General features: G+C 41.6%; 1 protein-coding gene across 1 annotated transcript in view; it reads left to right on the top strand.

Moving 5' to 3' along the window:
* Nucleotides 1-5340: 5340 nt before the first annotated feature.
* Nucleotides 5341-18577, top strand: part of NDFIP2 (Nedd4 family interacting protein 2) — a 72439-nt gene continuing 59202 nt past the window's right edge. The window contains exon 1 of the mRNA XM_040267320.1: nt 5341-5746. Coding sequence (XP_040123254.1) covers nt 5426-5746 — 321 coding nt within the window. The 5' untranslated portion in view covers nt 5341-5425. The remainder of the gene's footprint in view (nt 5747-18577) is intronic.

The raw sequence follows: 18577 nt of genomic DNA on the forward strand, positions 1-18577 counted from the left end.
GGATTTTTCTGTAACATCATATGGAAAAACCTGAACGAACTATTTTTCCAACCCAATATGTTGTATGTTGTAGAGGAAGTGATATAAAAAAACTAAAAATCATTGAAGAAGTAAAGAAAATTTGGAGTTTTTCCTGCCTTGATTTAGGCCTCTGTAGATGGTCATCTGCAAGCAATGGCATGTCTACTGCTCTTTAACAGATGGGAATCTCAACAAAAATCCTGCATACCTGGTTAGAGATAAGAGGAGGATGTGGAGGGCTTCCCTGGTGGCTCAGACTGTAAAGAATCTGCTTACAATGCAGGAGGTCTGGGTTCAATTCCTGAGTTGGGAAGATCCTTTGGAGAAGGGAATGGCTACCCACTCCAGTATTCTTGCCTGGAGAATTTCATGGGCAGAGGAGTCTGGTGGGCTACAGTCCATGGGGTCACCAAGAGTCAGACATGACTGAGTGGCTAACAGTTTCACTTTCTTTCAAGGAGGATAAGAACTGGGTTGACTTCTGGAGGGAATTCCTCTGCTTTTGGAAGAATAAGAGGGATTCCCAGTGGGAAGTATGTCCAGGTAAAGGGGCCCTGTGACTTGGCCTGACAGCATCACTCTAAAGAACAAAATCAAAGTCATTCTTAACAGGAAGGTTATAGATACATTGCATCCCCATGAGAAAATGATCACAATGGAGGGTACTTAGGGTTATTCTGGAGATGAAATATCAGTTAAGTGAAAGGACAGTTGCAGTCATTTAACACAATTTTGATAATAACAACGTTCAATCACTTAATTTTTTTTAAATATCTATTTTCTTCATTTATTTTTGGCTGTGCTGGGCCTTTGTTGCTATGCGCGGGATCTCTCCAGTTTCAGCGAGTGGGGGCTGCTCTCTGGTTGCGGTGTGTGGGCTTCTCAGTGCGATGGCTTCCCTTGTTGCAGAGGACAGGCTCTAGGTGTGTATGCTTCAGTAGTTGTGGCTCGAGGGCTTAGTTGCTCCGCTGCATGTGGGATCTTCCCAGACCAGGGATTGAACCCCTGTCACCTGCATTGGCAGGCAGATTCTTCTTCTTTTTTTTTTTTAATTTTAATTTTTACTTTATTTTGCTTTACAATGCTGTATTGGTTTTGCCATATATTGACATGAATCAGCCACGGATGTACATGAGTTCCCCATCCTGAACCCCCCTCCCGCCTCCTACCCCACATCATCTCTCTGGATCATCCCCATGCAGCAGCCCCAAGCAACCTGTATCCTGTATTGAACATAGACTGGCGATTCATTTCTTACATGATAGTATACATGTTTCAATGCCATTCTCTCAAATCATCCCACCCTCTCCCTCTCCCACAGAGTCCAAAAGTCCGTTCTAAACATCTGTGTCTCTTTTGCTGTCTCGCATACAGGGTTATCATTACCATCTTTCTAAATTCCATATATATGTGTTAGTATACTGTATTGGTGTTTTTCTTTCTGGCTTACTTCACTCCCTATAATCGGCTCCAGTTTCATCCACCTCATTAGAACTGATTCAAATGTATTCTTTTTAATGGCTAATACTCCACTGTGTATATGTACCACAGCTTTCTTATCCATTCATCTGCTGATGGACATCTAGGTTGTTGCCATGTCCTGGCTATTATAAACAGTGCTGCGATGAACATTGGGGTACACGTGTCTCTTTCAATTCTGGTTTCCTCAGTGTGTATGCCCAGCAGTGGGATTGCTGGGTCATAAGGCAGTTCTATTTGCAATTTTTTAAGGAATCTCCACACTGTTCTCCATAGTGGCTGTACTAGTTTGCATTCCCACCATCAGTGTAAGAGGGTTCCTTTTTCTCCACACCCTCTCCAGCATTTATTGCTTGTAGACTTTTGGATCGAGGCAGGCAGATTCTTAACTGCTGGATCACCAGGGATGACCCATCACTTTTTATCTTATGTAAAAAAAATGCTGACTACATTTCAGTTCTACAAGGATCAAGCCATTACGCATCACATATTTTAGAGTGTGACCTGAAGGGAATTGAGGACGGAAAACATCAGAAAACATTCTTTGCTTTGGGTATACTGGCCCTTAGTTCAGAAGAACATCTAAGGAAAAATTTCAAAGGACCTCAGACTCTTTCATCTTCCCATACAGAGTTAGGCAGACTAAAGATAATTTTAATGTGAGATATCTGTTCTTTGTGATTAGCAGTAATTGTTTAAGGCTTGACTACATATTTTTTCCCCAGCAAAAAAACTTTATAGGTATCCTGGGTCCTCCTTTCCCTCTTCCGAGTAGCTCCTCAGAGCTATCTGACAAGCTGTTTTGGGGCCGCAGCCTTACAAAAGTTCCTCAGGTAAAACTTAACTCAAAGCCATTTTGTGTGTTTTTTCTTTCGACTGACCATCTTGGTACTTGTCTAGGTTGGGCTCTCAAGGAAGCAGATACTGTTATGAAATTATGAGTGCAGGAGCTTTATTAGAGAGTTAACATCTGTGAAAGCACAGAGGATTGGGTGTGGAGAGCTGTCACAACATACTGCAGAGCTGACAAAATCTCTGCTAGTTCAGCAGGGAACTCTGGAGCAGATGGCCCCTTAAAGGGGTCCAGTGTCAGGCAAAACAGTTAGACGTGTGCCTCTGCCTTTAAAATAGCGGGACCTCAGAGTAAAAAGCTGAAGGAAATCCCAACAAAACTAACAGCTGGATGGCTCTAGGCAGAGGGTACTTTCATGACAGGGAATCCAGACATCTTATCTCCACATCTGCCCCAGTACCGAAGTGGGACACTAATTAAATTTTTGCTGGCAGTGTATTTGGTGATGAAGAGGTCTTTGTGAGGTGTACTCTAATTCTAAAATTCCACCTGAGGGACTTCCCTGGTGGTTCAGCGGTTGAGAGTCCACCTTGCAATGTTGGGGACTTGGGCTCGATCCCTGGTCAGGCAAGTAGGATCCTACATGAATTGGAGCAGCTGGGCCTGTATGTTGCAGATACTGACACCAAGCACCACAATGAAAAATCCCAGGTGACACAGCAAAGATCCCACATGCCACACCTAAGATCTAATGCAGCCAAATAAATAATAAAACAAATAAATATTTACAAAATTCCACTTGAGTTTATGGTGGTAGACCACCACCTTGGGTAACTAGACTTGTCACCACCAAAAGATTAAAGATGAAAAATATCAAATGTTGCTTAAGGCCTCTAAAATGATCAGGGATATCATTACCCCCATGCCTTCCCCCAAAAGTTGCTCCTATGGGACAACTCAGGGCCTCTTCTGCTTGTGATGCCTCAAAGATCCAATCTGACTTCCTGAAACGCCACGTCCTTGATCTGTGTGAGATCAGAAATTCTCATTGTCCTCTGGAGAGCCATTCTGAGCTCCTTCTGCCCATTTCACAACGAAGTGCAACAGTGCAACAGAGGAGGGAAAGAGAAAGGAGTTGGTTTGCTGGTCGGATGGTTCATTTTAAGGGTGTATTACAGCATGGTGCTTAACATAGTGGAGGCTCTGGAATCTGTCACCACTTGTTAGCAATTGGCTTTGGAAAGTTCCTGAACCTCCCAGTGCCTTAGTTTCCTGATTTGTTAAACCCGGATGACAATCGTGCCCACATCATGGAGATGCTGTGAAGACAAAATAACATAGCTCATGCAGGTCTTGGCTTGGGAAGGGGTCAACACATACCAGCTCTTCTTCTCCTTCTCTTTCCCCTCTTTCTCTTCCTCCTCTTCACTGAAAAGACACTTTCCTGTTGAATTTTGTCACCTGCTCTCTAGGTTAGCAAACCATTCACAAAACGTGGGAGGAGAGTAAAACTGAAAGATCTGTTACTCTAATAAGATTTAGGACGTTTACTTTGGGTCAGGTCACTGGTTTTCACCATTGTGTTCTCATTACTGTTCTGGGTGTGCTAGGTGTAAACAATGGCCTCCCTTCTGTGCAGTGGCTTGTTTGAAAGACAAATGGACATATAAATGATTAATGAAAGTGCAGCTGCATATAAAATTAAGTTCTAAACGAACGGTATAGATCATAAGTGATGTAGGGCTCTAATTTCATTTTGCTGACACTGGTGGTTGTCTTGATTGTTGAAAGGTAATACCATTTGGGATGAAATTGTGAGAGTGAGTTCCTGTATAGCCACACAATGAAATGTCATGTTTATTATCTTAGAATCAAAAATGCGTTAAGTTATACCTGAAGAAAGCCTGGGCTTCCCTGGTGGCTCAGATGGTAAAGAATCTGCTTGCAATGTGGGAAACTTGGATTCAATCCCTGGGTAGGGAAGATATCCTGGAGGAGGAAATAGTTACCCACTCCCAGTATTCTTGCCTGGGAAATTCCATGGACAGGAGAGCAGCAGGCAAAAGTCCACGGGATCGCAATAAGTGGGACAGGACTCAGCAACTCAGCAACTAAGCACAAAGAAAGGTTAAAGACATTTAAGTATGACATCGTTGCCTCTTATTGTATCAGCCTATTAATACTTTCCACCACTGGATGTGTCAAGATGGCAGAAATACCAAGAACTGATCAATGCTTTAAATAAAACAACGGGGAAGGCTTACACTTTTCAGTTGCTCTCTCAATGAATGTCTCTCCTTATTGTATTTTTGCTGTTTTTAACTAGGTGATGAGGCGCATCCAGTAGCCTTTTTCATTGCAGGGAATCTCCTTTGGGGATTCAGGAGGGAAGTGAAATAGAAAAGACAACTGAGCCAGACCACGTGGAATCATAGTTTTCAGTGTATAGAAACTCTTTGGGTTAAAAAGTACGCCGCCCCATCATATTCTTTTACTTGCTAGAGAAACATGCTTTGTGTCTGGTGGGAGATACACACGGTAGGTCAAGTGTGGTTAACCGGTTATTGAGATCGTCTTACTGCACACAAAGCGAATCTTTACTAAGCCCTTTGGAATTACTGATGTGAATATGACCCTAGAAGAGTCCTATATTATTTCATTATCTTCGTGTATCCTTTCAGTAACCTAGTACTCTAGGAGCTCCTTTCCTCTGCGAGATACATGAGTATGGCTGAAGACTCCTTGTTGGATTCTTACATCTCATTATCAAGAAGGGGACAAACAAAACAACCTAAAAAGATATCCCTTAACTCACTAATGGTTTTTGAATAAGTCTTTTAGGAGTGTCCTACCATTGTTCTAGGCTGGGTGGATAACAAGACGAAGTGAGGAAACACGATGACCTGTCCTCAGGTGTTCCTGGAATGCGTCTCTTTTCTCCTCGACAGTGTGACTCTGCCTGCTCGCAATCCGTCGGACTGAAAAGACCAATCAAGGACGGTGATATTTTTTTTTTCTCCGCTCCTTTAGCCACCACCCACTCCCGACAGGCTGACAACCTAGGTCGCTCCCCCCGACTTGCCTGACTTTTCCATCTCATCCCACCCAGCGAAACCCCTCCTCGCGACGCGGATGGGCCGCCGGAGGACCCAGCGAGCATGCGCGACCATCCCGAGCATGCTCAGTAGCGCGCGCGGCGCCCCGGAGCTTCGCCCCCCAGCTGCGGCCGACGCGGAGGTTTCCGCGGCTTCTGCGGCAGCGACGGGAAGTGAGGCGGCCGGGCCGGGCGACCGCGGCCGCAGAAACAGAGGCGGAAGAGTCGCTGAGGCGACGACGTCGTTGAAGGGGGTGGCCGAGGGGGCTGAGTGCCGAGGGGACTCACCCGCTCAGAAGCCGGACCCCGAGCCGGGCAGGATGGATCACCACCAGGCGGGGACTGGCCGCTACCAGGTGGTGAGTTTCTGTCCCCGGCCCCGGCCTCCTGCGCCGCCCGGAACCCCGGGATTGTCCCCCCACGCCCCCGCGGACTCCAGAGCCCCTTTCCACGGGTTATGCCCGGTGGGGCATGTTGGCTAATTTGCTTTTGGCTCTTCTGGCAGGACCGTGCTTCCTTCACATCTCTCGTATTGGAGGCTGCCTGTGGGTCCTTTGAGTCCCTTCTTTTCTAGACCCAGGTCGTCTTTTAGGTCCTCATCCTTCCGCTGTTAGACACCCCCCCTCCCCTTTTAGAACTTATATGTCTTTTATTTCTCACTTTCTCGATCATTTCGTCATGCCCTGACCCAGTTACTTCAGAGATTTTCCAGTGGATTGAATACTGGAAATGAGTTCACATACCTGCTGGGAAGGTGATCGCCGTCATAGATGGAGTGGGTGGGAAGGAGGGAGAGGTAAGCCCTACGTGGGGTGGGATGTGGATTTGGTTTAAAAAAAAAAAAAAGTGTGGGTTTAAAAATTGCGCAACCGTAGAGAATAGTCGTGGGGCTGATCTTATTTCTTAGTCCTAGTTAACCTTGTCATTTTGGCCTTTTCTGTTTTTATTAGAAAAGCGACTTTTTTTTTTCCTATTTTTTTTAATTGGTGGGAGGGGAAACAGGAAGTTTTCCTTAAAATGCTCATCGTGTTTGAAAAATAAATTTTAAGTACAAGGTTTTCCAGTTTAACCATATAAATCCTTTGTAAGTTGAAATGAGTGAAAAGTGCCCCTCTGTTTTTCCCGTGTCCGTTTTTCTAATATATATTTTTCTTCTGATACTAATTCCGATGGTGTCATTGGAGAGTCCTAGGTAAACCCTGTTTAAAAATGGACTCAGCTATAGTTGACTACTTCCTTGCAGCTAGGTAGCATGTTATTCTGTAAACTTTGAGGTGGTAATTTAGTTAAGCCTATTTTCTGAGGGAAAGGAGAAAAACGTTAATTGTGGAGCACCGATGGTACAATTGACAGTACTGTTTGTGAGAATTACAAATCTAGATATGTTAGTGCAGATTTCATGCTTCAAATCTATTTACACAGGTGAGACTTATTGTGAACTAAGAATTTCTATTAATAAGTGTACTTTGACAAATATGAAGGGTACTGAAAGTTAAAATCCCAATGTATGTAGTTTTGCGTTTTTTTTTTTTTTTTTAAGATAAAAACTCACGATGCATCAGTTTCATCTGTTTACATCTGGTAAAACCTCCAAATGATGTATGTTCGTTTGGAATTCTGAATTCTGTAAAGTGGGGGTGTGGGGGGTATACCACGATAAAGTTATTGTTCTGAATTCTGTAAAAATTTATCAGTGTTTTCAGAATGGTTTGGAAAATATTGCTGCCAGTATGGGAAGACATTTTTCAAGTTGTTAGTGTATGCACTTTTGATGGTTTAATTTTTTAAGGCATATTCCTATTTTTGCAGATGTTAGTAAAAATAAAATATTGAATATTGTTACCAGTGGGTTTATTTCTTTTCTCTTATCACGTTTCTTTCCTTTTCCTGTTTGTTTCCCTTAATAGTGTTAGCCGATTCAACTTCTTTCTCTTTGGGGTTTTGCTTATAAGAATCAACCATGTTCTCATATACAGATCCCTATTCAAAACATTATTAACTGATGTATCTATGCTTTAAAGTGATTTATTATAATATCACATTTGCTTTCAGTAGTTATGGTTAATTGTATATTTTTAAGAATTCCTAAAACCAAAATGTTAGAAATTGCTCTGTGACCTTTAAGATACTTTCTTTTTCTCTACAACTGCTTTCAAAATAGTGGACAGTATGATATTTTATTGCCCTTCTTTTTTTTTCCTAGGTGGATATGTGCCCCACATAGACTTTGAATAGGTGGAGGCAATCTTTCAGAGCAGAGGGCAAAAATCTGCCCTTCTAAAGATACTTCTCGATTCAAGTAGGTAGGATATCACTTCCCTTGTAAGGTGAAGTGTTTGAGAATCTTAGTACAGTTTACGTTTAGATTTAAATTCCAGTTCCTGTGTAATTACATGGTAATCTCATCTGTCTAGAATAACTCTTGGTTTTGTTGAGAATGGCCTGATCAATAACTTTTTCTTGGTATATTCCCCACATCCCTGACCCCGAACCCCCCCATTAGAGATATGTCCTATGTAGACTTTGAATGGGTGGAGGTATTCCTTCAGAACAGAGGGCAAGGAAAAAAAAAACCAAAAAGGCGGCCGATTTGGTTGGCATTAAGCTAGGGACCAGTCTACAGCTCTGGCTTGTGTGACTAACACAACTTTTGTGCGGCTGGCTTTTTTGAAAACTCTGGAATGATTAATAACAACGGAGCAGTGAGCAGTTTCAGTTGTCGAATGTTTAGAGATGACTAAGTAGAAGACAGGAAAATATGCTCGGTGACGAAATGGTATATACGATGTTAATTTTCCACTTATTCATAGAGTTAAAATTTAGTTTTCCGTATCGATAAGTTGGGGCTTCCCTGGTGGCTCAGATGGTAAAGAATCTGCTTGCTATTTGGGAGACTTAGGTTCCATCCTTGGGTCAGAAAAATCCCCTAGAAAAGGGAATGGCTACCCACTTCAGTATTCTTGCTTGGAGAATCCCAGGAACAGATGAGTTAACGGTGATGCCTAGGACCATCAGAATAACTTACCGTCATTTACGAATTCACAAGCTTTATGTGAAAATTACTTTTTCTGTGATCTCTGCTCCATTGTTAAGTGTCTAAATTTTGTTCAGTAAAACAGTGTTTACAATGTACAGAGCTACACATATAAACACCTTGCCTTGTTACCCTTCTAATTTCAGAAAAACCATGTAGTTCCATTGTGTTATGGGAAGCTGACTTTTGTTTGGTAGGAAATGGGCAGTGTTACCAGACTATGAAGCAGTTGACTTGGCTTGGAGCTGTTACGCCACTTTCTGACTTTGACGTTCTCTATTTTAAAGGACTTGTGTACTTGAACCACCAAGCTGACTGCTAAGTTTTCAAAGGTATTTTGTGTACAAGTTCAATTGGCACTGTTGATTGCAGCAGTAGTTTTCCAAACTGGAGCATTCAGAATGAAGATAATAGATGGTTTTAGAAGAAATAGAATACATATTAGCATATGTGTGTGCTAAGTTGCTTCAGTCATGTCTGACTCTTTGTGACCCTATGGACTGTAGCCTGTGAGGCTCCTCTGTCCATGGCATTCTCCAGGCGAGAGTTTTGGAGTAGGTTGCCATTCCCTTTTCCATGGGATCTTCCCCGACCCAGGGATCAAACCTAGGCCTTTTAAATCTCCTGCATTGGCAGGCAGGTTCTTTACCATTAGCGCCACCTGGAAGAACATATAGTTGCATATTAAAACTGTGAGAGCTTCTGCCCTGAAGACAGTGGTTTGAATTTGTTTAACCTAGCTCTCCCTAAACCACAGGTTTTTAGAGACAACTTTGATTAGAGACAACTTTGATTCTATTAACATTTCCAAAACGTTAGTTTTCTATAAGAATGAAGTATTCGTACTATGATGATATAGCTGCTTTGCTCTAACGTATGGTGAATTAGAGTTGCTCTTGATAAACCAGCTGGGAAGGAGGTTGACTATTAATGATTAAACAAAACCCTCACATCTTTTAACATCATCTGAGCCTATATTTAGGTTGTGTTGATTACAATTTGTGAGACCTTGCCTTACTTATCTAACATCTTAAAGCCTCAGTTTCCTCATGTTAGTACCTACCTCATTAGGATTATTACAAGAATTATATAATGTAATACATGTATAAAATATAGTGTAGAGACGGATATATAATAAATACTATGAATAATGCAAGGTAAACAAACTATAAAATGTTACATAAATTGCAGTTTTTGCTGGTGTCTGTGTTTTTGTCTCTTATTTAGCAACATAAAAATCAACTAGCTCTTTGTGGTCCATGTCAAGAACTCTGAAAAATCTCAAGATTTGATTTTGCCATATTTACAAGCTGACACTTAGTCTGTTAATGTTTCATGGTTGCTGGCAGACAAACAGGAGACTCCCAGGTCAGAAACAAGTGATGTTATTACTCACAGCACTGCACACTCATGAACGTTAGGCTGTTTGTGCTGTCTTTCCTTGTAACCAGGTCGCATGAGGATGATGGGTCTAGATGGATGCAAATAGTGGATCACAGCTAAGGAACTCAGGACCAAGGGGCCAGCACTTTTTTTTTTTTTTTAAAGCAAGCTGCAGGCATTAAAGCAAACAACAGACAAGCTAGTTTACCTCTCCCTGAGAGGCAGTTGTCAGCTGTGGTCACCTTGACCTTCTTTGTTGCCTGTGTGACTTATAAGAATCCCCGAAGTATCATGAAATGGACAAGCTTTGCAGACTGTCACACACAGTAAAAATGTGCAGGGACACTCAGACCCACGGCTGGCTGCCTTAGCCAAGAGTACAGGTTCTGGGCAAGATGTGACTTTTAGGTGTAGTCATGTACTTTTGTTTCACATTTAAAAGAAATATTTCAGTCTTTTACTTTATGCTTCAGTTTTTCCTTCCTCTCTTGTCCCAGTGAGATTACTTGCCACTTGTTTGTTTCCTTTGAACTTATTAATATCCTTTATCTGATTTACATTCTTCCCACACCTCTTTTATTTACATCATCAGGGTCCATTGCTTAATCTAGGTACTTTTCGTTCTTTTCATGCTTAAGTTCTTTTATGTTGACATTGTGAACTTTTCCTTGAAACTCTTTCCTCATTCCTGAAATAAAGGAGCTCTCTACTCGGCCTGCCGTGCAGGAGGCAGAGGAGATGTAGGTTTGATCCGTGAGTCAGGAATATCCCCTGGAGGAGGAAATGGTAACCCATATTCTTGCCTGGAAAATCCCATGGACAGAAGAGCCTGGTGGGCCACAGCCCATGGGATCGCAAAGAGTTGGATGTGATTGAGCAGCTAAGCACTGACTGCCCTGATTTTTCTTCTGTCCGTGAATTCACTTTGTACTTACTCTTCAAATGTTGATATTTTCTATGGCATGGACTGTTGTAATAGCCTGCTTAGAACTTTCTTCCTTCATCTGATCATCCTTTGGTATATGCTTGCACTGCATGAATTGTAGAATATAAATTTGATTTTCATTTCCTTGCTTAAAAATCTTCCGTGGCCTCATTGAATCTCCCCCACCCCCTAGTTTAATATTAAAACTTTCAGGGAATTCCCTGGTGGTCTGTTGGTTAGGACTCTGTGATTCCACTTCTAAGGGCGTGGGTTCGATGTCTGGTCAGCGAACTAAGATCCCACAGACCACACAATGCGGCCAAAAACAAAACAAAAGCTTTCAAATATATTCAAAAGTTGAAAGAATTGTACAGTAACTTCCATATACCATATACCAGTTCTTGGGCCTACATTTCCCAGTTCAGTTCAGTTCAGTTGCTCAATCATGTTCAACTCTTTGACACCATGAACTGCAGCACACCAGGCCTCCCTGTCCATCACCAACTCCCAGAGGCCACCCAAACTCATGTCCATTGAGTCGGTGATGCCGTCCAACCATCTCATCCTCTGTCGTCCCCTTCTCCTCCTGCTCTCAATCTTTCCCAGCATTAGGGTCTTTTCCAATGAGTCAGCTCTTTGCATCAGGTGGCCAGAGTATTGGCGTTTCAGCCTCAACATCAGTCCTTCCAATGACTTCAGGACTGATTTCCTTTAGGATGGACTGGTTGGATCTCCTTGCAGTCCAAGGGACTCTCAAGAGTCTTTTCCAACACCACAGTTCAAAAGCATCAATTCTTCGGTGCTCAGCTTTCTTTATAACCCAACTCTCACATTGGTACACGACCACAGGAAAATCCATAGCCTTGACTAGACGGACCTTTGTTGGCAAAGTACTGTCTCTGCTTTTTAATATGCTATCTAGGTTGGGCATAACTTTCCTTCCAAGGAGTAAGCGTCTTTTAATTTCATGGCTGCAGTCACCATCTGCAGTGATTTTGGACCCCCCAAAATAAAGTCTGACACTGTTTCCACTGTTTCCCCTGTTTCCCCATCTATTTGCCATGAAGCGATGGAACTGGATGCCATGATCTTAGTTTTCTGAATGTTGAGCTTTAAGCCAACTTTTTCACTCTCCTCTTTCACTTTCATCAAGAGGCTTTTTAATTCCTCTTCACTTTCTGCCATAAGGGTGGTGTCATCTGCATATGTGAGGTTATTGATATTTCTCCCGGCAATCTTGATTCCAGATTGTGTTTCTTCCAGCCCATTGTTTCTCATGATGTATTCTGCATATAAGTTAAATAACTAGGGTGACAATATACAGCCTTGATGCACTCCTTTTCCTATTTGGAGCCAGTCTGTTGTTCCATGTCCAGTTCTAACTGTTGCTTCCTGACCTGCATGTAGGTTTCTCTAGAGGCAAGTCAGGTGCTCTGGTATTCCCATCTCTCTCAGAATTTTCCACAGTTTGTTGTGATCCACACAGTCAAAGGCTTTGGCATAGTCAATAAAGCAGAAATAGATGTTGTTCTGGAACTCTTGCTTTTTTGATGATTCAGCAGATGTTGGCAATTTAGTATTTGTGTTACTGTATCCATCTTATTTTTTGAGCTTTCAGAATAAGTTGCAGATATCGGTGTACCTCACTGAAAACCACATGCTTATCATAAGCCTAGAGTTAACTGTTGCTTTTTGGTTTTTGTGTAAAATTGACGTATATTGAAATGCACAGATCTTCCGTGGCCTATTAGATGAGTTTTAACAAGTACATAACATCAGTGTAACCCAAACCACTTTTAATATATAGAGCAGGGACCAGCAAACTACATTCTAACTCTTGTTTTGTAAAGTGTTATGGTAGTGTAGCCATGTCATTCATTTACAGTGGCAGATTGGCTTTTGAGGTAGAGGCCAGAAAGCCTGAAATATTTGCCCTTCTGCCCTTTATGGAAAAAGTTTACTGACCATTGGGACAGAATGCTGCTGTTATTATAGAAAGTTCACTCAGGACTCTTCCCTGTTGGTTCATACCCACCAGGTGATTGTTATACTCTTTTGTTTTTCACTTCAAATTAGATTTACCTAATTCTAGAATCACACAGCATATGGTTTGCCAAGCTTCTTTCACTCTGCATGCCGTTTAGGAGATTGATCCATGTTATTGTATATATTAGTGCATCCCTTTTTATTGTTGAATGGTATTTCATTGTATGGATGTATGACTGTTTGTTTATCCATTGCTCTGTTGATAGAGCAACGTTTGGGTTGTTTCCACTTTTTGGCTATTACAGATAAAGTGGTTAGGAATATTCTAATGCAGATCTTTCTGTGGTTATATGTTTTTATTTCTCTTTGGTGAAATTACTGGGTAATAGGGTAGATGTATGCTTAATTTTATGAGACTTTTTTTCCAAGTCTGTGTACTGTTTCCACGTGTACCATTTTACACTTAGACCACCAATGTATAGAAGCTTTGGCTGCTTCACCACCTTGCCAGAATTTTGATATTTTCAGACTTTATACTTTCAGCCATTTTAGTGGGCTTACTGAATTTTGAAGTATAAATTTTTGTTCTTTTTTAAATGAGTCTTTTTAAAAAAATTGCTTATTTTTGGCTGTGCAGGGTCTTTGATAATATGTGGACTTTTCTCTAGTTGTGGTGCTCCAGCTTCTCATTGCAGTGGCTTCTCTCCTTGGGAAGAACGGACTGTAGGCGCATGAGCTTCAGTAGTTGTAGCTCACGGGCTCAGTCACTCGGTGGCATGTGGGATCTTGCCAGACCAGGAATCGAATCCGTATCCCCTGCATTGGCAGGCAGACTCTTTACCACTGAACCACCAGGGAAGCCACTAAATTTAGGTTTTTAACATGCAGATTCCTTGACTGGACCTTTCCATACCTATACAATGCTGCATCTTAGCAATCTCCCCCTCCCCCTTAATTTTTATGCAATAACCACTGAAGTCCAGGAGGACGTGCTTCTTATTAGCGTCGGCCCTAATGTCTTCTCTCGTGCTTCCCTGACTTCACACGTGTTTGTTTCTCATCTAAAGTTCTGTGCCGCAACCCTGTGGTTTCTTTTGCTTTATAAAATCCGGTTCCTAAATGTAAAAACTCCTATGAAATTATATTGGAAGAGGAGGCAGGGTGAGTTTCATGGATCTGTCATCTCTCCATCATGGCAGAAGGAAAGTTGAGAATCACAGTGTCAGAGAACTTGTTATTCTGAATCGTGTTTTTGTACTTTTTTGTGCACCTTCTAGAGGTGCTTCAGGGTTCTGGGAATGTCTGATTTTTATTGTCTCTTTAATATAGATTTTAAACTTTGAGGAAATGCACACTCAGGTGTGTTTAAAACCAGGTTTCCGTAGCTCAAAGATTAATATTATGTTAATTTGTGTTGCCAGGGTAGTTTGTTTTTGGACAGACCCCACGTTAAAGTTTCTCTGGCCATTTTTGTGCATGTAGCAATAGTGGCTAAGAGTGTGTCATTAGTTTGCTTGAGTACAACTCATTTAAAAAAATTATACAAACAAGTGAGCTACCTGAGAATGCCTGAACAATGCTGAATCAGATGCTAGCCATCACTTATGCATATTTGAGCATTCCATGAGCTAATAATGGTGTAGTGTTCGGCAGTCCCAAGTAAATGCATTGGGATTATGTCCTAAAAATAACATTATAGATAGCATATGTGCATGTTGTATGTTTTGAGTGCCTCTTGTCAGGTTTATACTTAAAATAAGGCATGGGAGCAGTTTTTAGATATCATTATTGATTAACTGTGAAACCAAGGTCCTATAACTCATTTATTCAATATTAATTTTAAAGTATCTCTATCTGCCAAATTCTGTGTTAGGTACTGGTAAACAAGACAGTTCTTATCTCATGGCTCATACTTTGTTGGAGGGAAGGCAGGTAAATAAGTAAGCATAATTTCAGATAGTAATAGGTGGTTTAAAGAAAGTGAAGCAGGATGCTGGAATAAATAATACATTTTATCAATAATGAAGTAGCAATAGTAGAACAATAATATTTTTTTGTGTTATATGTCAGGAATATGCTGTGAACTCCGCTGTGTGCTTTTACACTTAAGAGCACGTTATTCTTTAGAACAATTCTGTGAAATAGATAACGTCATGATCCTCATTTTGCAGATGGAGAAAAATGAGACATAAAGAGGTTAAATAATAGGCATGTGTATGAATCCAGGTGTGATGGATCTGGTATTCACATCTTGATGCTTTAGTTTTATATTGTTTCATAACAGACTACTCAAAACACAAGCATTTTATTATGCTTCAGTTTGGCTGTGATCAGTAGACCGGTGCTTCTGCTCCATGGGCTGTTAACTGGGGCTCCAGCCATTTGGGGACTTGATTGGATGGGAACATTCAAGATGACTCACTCCTTTCACTAGCTGTTGATGATGCCTATTGACTGGAAGCTCAGCTTTGACCAGCGATCATTTTGGTTCTCCTCTGGGTGTCCTCTTCATGTGCCCTCCCAGTGTGACTGTGGCCTTTCCCATCATAGAAGGGAAAACAAAGCTGCCATTCCTCTTAAGGCTTGGACTTAGAACTCCAGAATGTCATCTGTGCTGCGTTCTATTGGTTAAGAGACTTCCCTGGTGGCTCAGATGGTAAAGCGTCTGCCTACAATGCAGGAGACCTGGGTTCAATCCCTGGGTCAGGAAGATCTCCTGGAGAAGGAAATGGCAACCCACTCCAGTACCCTTGCCTGGAAAATCCGATGGATGGGGAAGCCTGGTAGGCTACAGTCCATGGGGTCGCAAAGAGTCGGACGTGACTGAGCGACTGCACTTTCACTTTCTTTCACTTGGTTAAAGCAGCCGTAAATCCAGCCCAGGTTTCTGTGGGAGCGTCGGTTGCGGTTCCGTAGTTGTGGCACACAGGCTCCCAGTGCAGCCGAATAAAGAATGAAAGGAAGGAGGTTTTTTTTTGTTTTTTTTTTTTAAGGTGACCATGGAGCATTAAGCCCCAGGCATGAGGCTCTCCAGTGGCTGGGTCCATGTGACTGCCCTGGTCACATGCTCCTAAAGAGACCCCTGAAAGGCATTTCACTGTGAGGGTTGTGGCGGTGGTGGTCTGGGCTAGAGGTCAGCACACGTTCTTGTAAAGGACCAGATAGTAAGAATTTTAGGCTTTCCAGGTCATGTGGTTTCTGTCACAATTGGGTACCAGATTGGCTGTCTCAGTGCAAAAGTATCCAACTTAATATATAAGCAAGTTAACATGGCTGTGTTCTAAGAAAGCTTTATTTACAAAAACAGATGGTAGACTGCATTTGGCCTGCTAGCTGTAATTTGCCCACCCTCGATGTTCACTTTCACTTTTCACTTCCATGCATTGGAGAAGGAAATGACAACCCACTCCAGTGTTCTTGCCTGGAGAATCCCAGGGACAGGGGAGCCTGGTGGGCTGCCATCTCTGGGGTCGCACAGAGTCGGACACGACTGAAGTGACTTAGCAGCAGTAGCAGCAGCAGATGTAGATGAAAGAGGAATGTACCTCGTAAAGGCCATAAGTTTGGGCGTGTTGCAGGATGCTTCTGACAGATGTTTATTTCATTCAGTCTTGAACTAAATCCTTAGGAACTGTGTTAAAGTTGTTTTGCATCTCTTACTTCTTGTAACTGGTAATCAGGCAGGCACCTAGTCTATCACTAGAATTGGTGTGGAGACCCCAATTACAATATGACATTTCCTGTGAAAAAAGCAGAGACTAAGTTTTTCATATTTCATAGAATCTTCATTCTGTTAGAATTGTCACATCACTGAGGCCATTTAAAACACAGTACCCCCTTCACAGTACTCCCATTTTCTGTTTCATTTTTTTCCGTGGTACTTGTCACCACCTGATATTTTCAAATATTTGTTTAATTTCTGCCCCCCACCCCCCATGTGTAAGCTTCACAAGGACCTATCTGTTTTGTTTACTGCCGTGTCTGGCATCACTGACTCATGGCCATGAGTAAGCTCCGGGAGTTGCTGAAGGACAGGGAGGCCTGGCATGCTGCAGTCCATGGGGTTGCAAAGAGTTGGACGTGACTGACCTGACTGATTGATATCTGTCAATATGTGGCATATGCTAGGCACTTAGGAAGTATTTAATAAGAATGAGTGATTGGTGTCAGCTCAAGGCCAGTTCCATAGATTCAAAACCTTGTGTCTGTTTTTTTATTCTAATTCTCATTTTTATAAGAATTCTTTTGTTTTTTCCCTGCTACCGAGACTTGGACTCTCTCAGGTTGTATGTGTGTGTTTTGCATTACCTTCTAGCTTAATGTATGCTTCTTAGTGTTATGTGTGTCTTTTCCTCTCCCTTCCCCTACTCGTTCTCTACACGCACATGTGCACACACGCGTGATTGGCCCCATAGAGTTGTTCAGTAAGGAACTCACGGAGCCTTGTGCAGTGGCTCTACTTACTACCTTCATTGACTGTGGAGTTGTGGGTCCTGCTTTTATTTTCCTCATCTGTTTTATATTGACTACTTACAGAGTATTTTCTTTTTATTCTTTCTTTAATGTCACATCTACATGCTAAAACACTGATTATATGTGTATTAATAATACATTATTTTAAAAGTTTATATATATTCTACATGCAGAGGCCTGACTTAAGCTTAAATAACTATGGAATACATTCTGCTGACCTTATTAAATGTAAATTTACTCAAAAGAGCATTGTAGTTAGGGCTAGCCTATCTATCATGTGATTATGAATCGTCATCTGTGTTTTCATGTTATGGTTTCTTCCAAAAGTTTGGTCACTTAGCTGGAACTAAGGTGTGGGTAAGATTCTTGTTTAAGACATGCCAAGTGCAAGTTGGGAAATGCTGCAGTAGTCTGAGGTTTACTATCAGATTATTTCAGGGTTTTGACTTGCCTACTTTTAAGATGTGAACATCAGTACTTTAATTTTTAAAAGTTTAGGAATGTGCTGTGGTTTAGGTTCTCTGTGGTGTTTCTCCAGAATTACCCATTACATTATGTAAAGAAATTGGACTGTTTGGCAGAGGCTTTGAGAATAAGGAAATAAACTGGATAGTTTTATTTCTTAACGAATTTTGAGGCTCTTGGGACTTGTGGCCTGTTGAATGCTAGACTGAAGAAACCCAGTAGTTTCAAAGAACATTTGTTCTCATTTGGGTAGAGTGTTCATTTATATCAGGGTGACTTTGTGTGATTTCCTCCAAAGGGGAAGGATGAGCACTTGAAATACTACTTGACCCTTTTAAATTTTTGTTTGTCAAACATTAGAGCTTAGAGCTCAGTATGAGTCCCTGCTAACTTCTCTCTGCTTTATTTGTTACTGCACTGCACGTGTGCATGTTTTGAACGGTAATCTTTTTGTTTTCTTACCTTGTACCTTGCCAGCCACCACTCCACACCATGCTCTCCGTTGCCTTCTGGCTTTGGAACATACTGTTGCCCTTTTCTCTTTTCATTCTTCTTCCTCCAGGATGAATTTCTATTCTTTATCCAAATCTGTTTAGATGTTCTTTTCTCCGGAAAACCCCCCATCATCCTCTGCCTCCCCATCTCCATTTCCCCCCTTTCCTACCAAGCTCGCTGTACGCTTTTAATACTGTGCTCTTGTCATAGTCTTTGCTCCATGGTACTCATTTTGTAAACTCAGTGCGAATTAGGGCTTAGGTCTGTCTTATTTATAATAGTACGTAGTGTAGGTCTGGGCCCATCGTATAGTGCATTGTAAATGCTTACTGAAGAAATAAACATGCTATTTCTGAATGAATTCAAGTATATCCATGAGATTACTGATATATTTATAAAGTGAATAGATTTCCAGAGTACTTTTATGTA

The sequence above is a fragment of the Oryx dammah genome, unplaced genomic scaffold (genome assembly GCF_014754425.2).
Source record: "Oryx dammah isolate SB20612 unplaced genomic scaffold, SCBI_Odam_1.1 HiC_scaffold_24, whole genome shotgun sequence".
In the NCBI taxonomy this organism is placed as follows: domain Eukaryota; kingdom Metazoa; phylum Chordata; class Mammalia; order Artiodactyla; family Bovidae; genus Oryx; species Oryx dammah.